The sequence below is a fragment of the Antrostomus carolinensis genome, unplaced genomic scaffold, assembly GCF_000700745.2.
Source record: "Antrostomus carolinensis isolate BGI_N321 unplaced genomic scaffold, ASM70074v2 scaffold34308, whole genome shotgun sequence".
NCBI lineage: Eukaryota > Metazoa > Chordata > Aves > Caprimulgiformes > Caprimulgidae > Antrostomus > Antrostomus carolinensis.
This window is the reverse complement of record NW_010331613.1, coordinates 1-4,082: the sequence shown is the minus strand read 5'-3', so window position 1 is coordinate 4,082 and position 4,082 is coordinate 1. Positions and strand designations below refer to the sequence as shown.

At 36.5% G+C, this 4,082-nt stretch overlaps 1 protein-coding gene across 1 annotated transcript; it reads left to right on the top strand.

Annotated features, from left to right (window-relative positions):
- Window positions 1-293: 293 nt before the first annotated feature.
- Window positions 294-3,374, top strand: LOC104529075 (sodium channel protein type 5 subunit alpha; the record flags this gene model as incomplete). Its single annotated transcript, XM_010173263.1, has 3 exons — window positions 294-548; window positions 1,553-1,671; window positions 3,267-3,374. Coding segments are annotated over exons 1-3 (482 nt in total), but the record flags the coding sequence as incomplete, so codon positions are not given.
- Between the last annotated feature and the right edge of the window lie 708 nt (window positions 3,375-4,082).

The following is a 4,082-nucleotide window of genomic DNA, read 5'->3' as shown; positions in this document are numbered from 1 at the left end:
CTTAAATGAGGTACTCTAAATACACTCTTAAGTTTATGGAAGTCTGCCCACATGCTGTCACATACCCATCATTTAAATAAAACTACTGAATAGACTTCTCACTGAAAAAGGTATTGACCATATTTTTTTTTTCTTTTTAGAAAGTGATGGCTCAGAAACCTTATGTTATTATCCATGCATGGGGAAACACTTGTTCAACTTTCATAACATACCCATTTTGGGATTACTTGACTTCCTTTTTACTTGTTTCTGTTATTTGGACAGAATCAGTGACAGGAACAGAAGAACGAAAAATGGCTGAGTTCTCACTACTTGGTACCAACAACTTCCGTAAGTTCACTTATGAATCCTTGGCTGCTATCGAAAAGAGAGTTGCTGCCAAGAAGAATTGTCGAAGAAATACTGTAGAGCAGAAACCTGAGGAGAAACCACGTCCTCAACTTGACCTAAAAGCTTTTCAGAAGTTACCAGCTCTCTATGGAAATCCTCCTCCAGAACTCATTGGGGAACCACTGGAGGATCTTGACCCATACTACAAAGATCGTAAGGTGAAAACCAACCAAGACAATTGGATTTTAATTTGATTTATTGTGTTGCTAAGAGGTGTTTATGTGAATGATCTGTCAAACAATTTGGCTTACACACCTTTGGAAAAACTATCATCCCTTTCTAGGATATAAAAATGCAGGCAGTTGGCACAGCTCAATGACATGCTGTAATCTTCTTACAAAAAGCTTAATTTTGAATTATAGGAATGAAATAATATGAACTTCATTAACATTTGAATCAGAATGGAAGCAGAAAAAATAAAATGAATAGAGGAAGAAAAAGAAGTTTTGAGTCAGATCTACAGTAAATGATAATAAAGTTGTAAATTTTAAGAAAATTTACAGTTTGGAACTACATGTTCTTCTCTATCTCAATGCTTATACTCCACTTACATGTCAATAAATTATTATCTAAGTATAAAAATTATTTAAAGCATTTGCTGATGAATCCTTAAAACCTACTTATTCAAGCATCATATTCTACTCATGAAGTATTGAAGAATATGATTTTCAATAAAAAAGGGAGAAATAGGAACTAATCCATTGAAAATTAAGCTTATTACTTGAGAAATGGTTAATAATTTGAACTGATTTCTATAGTCTTAGAACCAGAGGATCACTATCAACAACAGCAAATAATGATAAAGGCTGCAATTCTTCCTTCCACCTCTGTATATATTGAGCCAGCGAGAGGTCCAGTTTATTTTAAGAGAATAGTCATAAGCAAGATTAGTTCTGTGCTCAACCCTCTGCAAGTTTTAAGGTTTAAAAAGGAAGTCCATGTTGAGGATTTTTTTGCAACTTGGTAGTTAATGGGTATTAACTCTTTCATCAGTTTATGATGAAAGGACAGCAAAGTATTACAATGGGTCTTCCTGTTTAAACAAATTAAAGTTAACATCAGGCTCTTGCTCATCACTGATACAATAAGTTATAGTACAAAAATATATTCTCTGTTCATTTTTCCTGAAAGCTTTACTTCATGTTTCTTTATTTCTTTAAAGATTTTCATAGTGCTAAACAAACAGAAAACAATCTTCAGATTTACTGCTACACGAGCCTTATGGATCCTCAGTCCTTTCCATCCAATCCGAAGAACAGCAATTAAAATTTTAGTACATTCATATCCTTTTGTTGATTCCATTCACTCTCTTTTATTACAAAAATCTGTGTAATCCTGTGCTTTTACGTTTTAGACCATTGAATTAATCTAGTCTTTCCCTTACTCCAGATGACATCTAATCATTAATTACAAATTATTATTGTCTTGGTGCTCCTTTTGCTACTTAGAAATAAATAGTTTTGAGACTACTGGGGGTATTGAAGCCTGATTTTCTACAGATTTGTGTTTTGAGAATGATCAGTTATCTGAAGTCTTATGAACAAGTGTCTCATGCTTAAGCTTTTCTCAGTGAGGCTAATAAGGTCTCTATTCTCTTCCCCATCTTCTGTTTACCCAAACTGTGGTAATTAAATTCATCCCATGTGACAAAGCTGATCAACCATTGGATAATTTTAAGAAAGAAAGGCTGAGATAGGCAGGAACACATATGGAAATACATAGAAAGAAAAATTATGCAAACTTGATTTCTTCAGGAAACCACATTAAAAAATATATCTATCTTTGGTATATGAAAAGAAACATTTTCGGGATTGCTGTTTGCAGGGAATGCCTTTGGAATATAAAAGTAATACAGATCCCACTTCATACATCAAATTTAGGGGAAGGAAATCACTAGTTTATTGCTTCAGTTTGGCACTGGGGAATGAGATCAGAGCAATAATGCTGGGGGCTAAATCAGGCCCACTGCAGTCTGTAGTGTCCTTCTGTGGATTTTAGGTTTCCAGCCATCTCCTGGCTGTGCAGCACTGAGTTAGCTGCAATGGTCAAAAAGTGTTGTCACAGCAGGGTACAGACGTCCCTGGAGGAGTGATGCCTCTCATCATGTTTTGCCCAGGCAACATGTTGGCTGATACTGGCATTTCAGCACTATTGATCCAGCTCTTGCATTTGTGATAGTTTGACCATACCTAGAGCTAAAACCAGGAAATTTTTTGTGGGGACAGAGAGGATAGATTATGGCAAGGCTAGATGTCTTTGGTGTCAATATTTACCTTCTGGACTGCCAAGACATGTGGTATGACTCAAGGCATGAGATTCAGCTCCAGAGCCAAGTGTTTAAACTTAGATGTCTACATGTGAGCTAGATGTCCACGTTCCTGTTTGCACCCTATGGTCAGCAGGTCCCAGAGAGCAGATAAGCAGCCCCAAGAGCTGGCTAAACACAGGCATCTAGTGTCCTTTGAGACATCTGCAAGTATCCTGGCAGTCTTCATGCTGTCCCTTCAGAAGAGTGCAGCTCTGCCGATTTAGTCAGGTTTGGGCTTCACCTATGTGACCTTGAGCAAGTTTTTAAATTTTGTGCTATAAAATGAAACTAAAAATGCATCCTTCCTCCCCCATTTTGAGTAGTTAAGGATCCTTTTACCAAGTTTGCAATGCTTAGAGCAGTAGACCTCTAGCCCATACAGGTCGGATGGCATGCACAACAGTAGTGTTTTGTCATCTAATATAACTCAAAATCAACAAATACATGTGCATGCTGTTCTTACATGTGCTTTAAACTCAAAACCAGTTACTATGTCTATGGCTGACAGAATATCTAATTCCATTTCTGAATCAATGTCATATTCTTTGCCTTCACTCCTGTGACTTACATTATTCACTTTGTTTATCATGTGCACTATTTTAACTAATTGTGTATTCATGGCTCTGACTGAGTCCTCTAAGACTTCTCCATCTCCTTTGTGGAACAAGTATGTTGAGTAAGTATCTGTGGGTACGTATGCTTTTTAATTCTGCATTATAAGAAAGAGTAAGTGTAAATTAATTCTACTGTTAAACTACCTTCAGGTCTGTCTTACTTGTCTAGTTTGTTACCCTACTTTCTGAAGTTACTCAGTTATTATTTACTCTTTATCCAGACACATTTCCCATTGTTGCGGATGCTGATGAAGCATGTCAAGAGCTGCTGTCTTTTAAAATTCTTCTTAATAATATTGTAATGCTGAGTTTTGCTATAATAAAATGTTCTGTCAGAAGCTCCTGACCTGCAGGATGCTGTTAGAATGTAAAGCTCTTACCTTCAGTGCTGCCAACACTTGCAATGTTAAATCACAATAAATCCATGCCTTTATAGTCACACTTAAACTGGATAATCCCATGTTTTAATTTAAAAAAAAAAATAATATTTCAGCTCTCACTTTTTCAGTTTGGCATAAAAATATCAGAATATAAACCCTGATATTTCTAACACCTAATGCAAAGGAAAAGATTCCAAAATACTTAATTTTAAAAACAGCTCTAATTTTTTTTCTGACTATCTCATGTTACATGACACTGAAACAGCTGGGAATGGCAAATCCTCAAGCAAGCAGAAACAAGACTCTATGGCAGGGGTCCTCAAACTATGGCCCCCGAAGGTCCTCAATCCTGTCCGCTGGTATTTACAGAACCCACCCCCCCCCCACCCC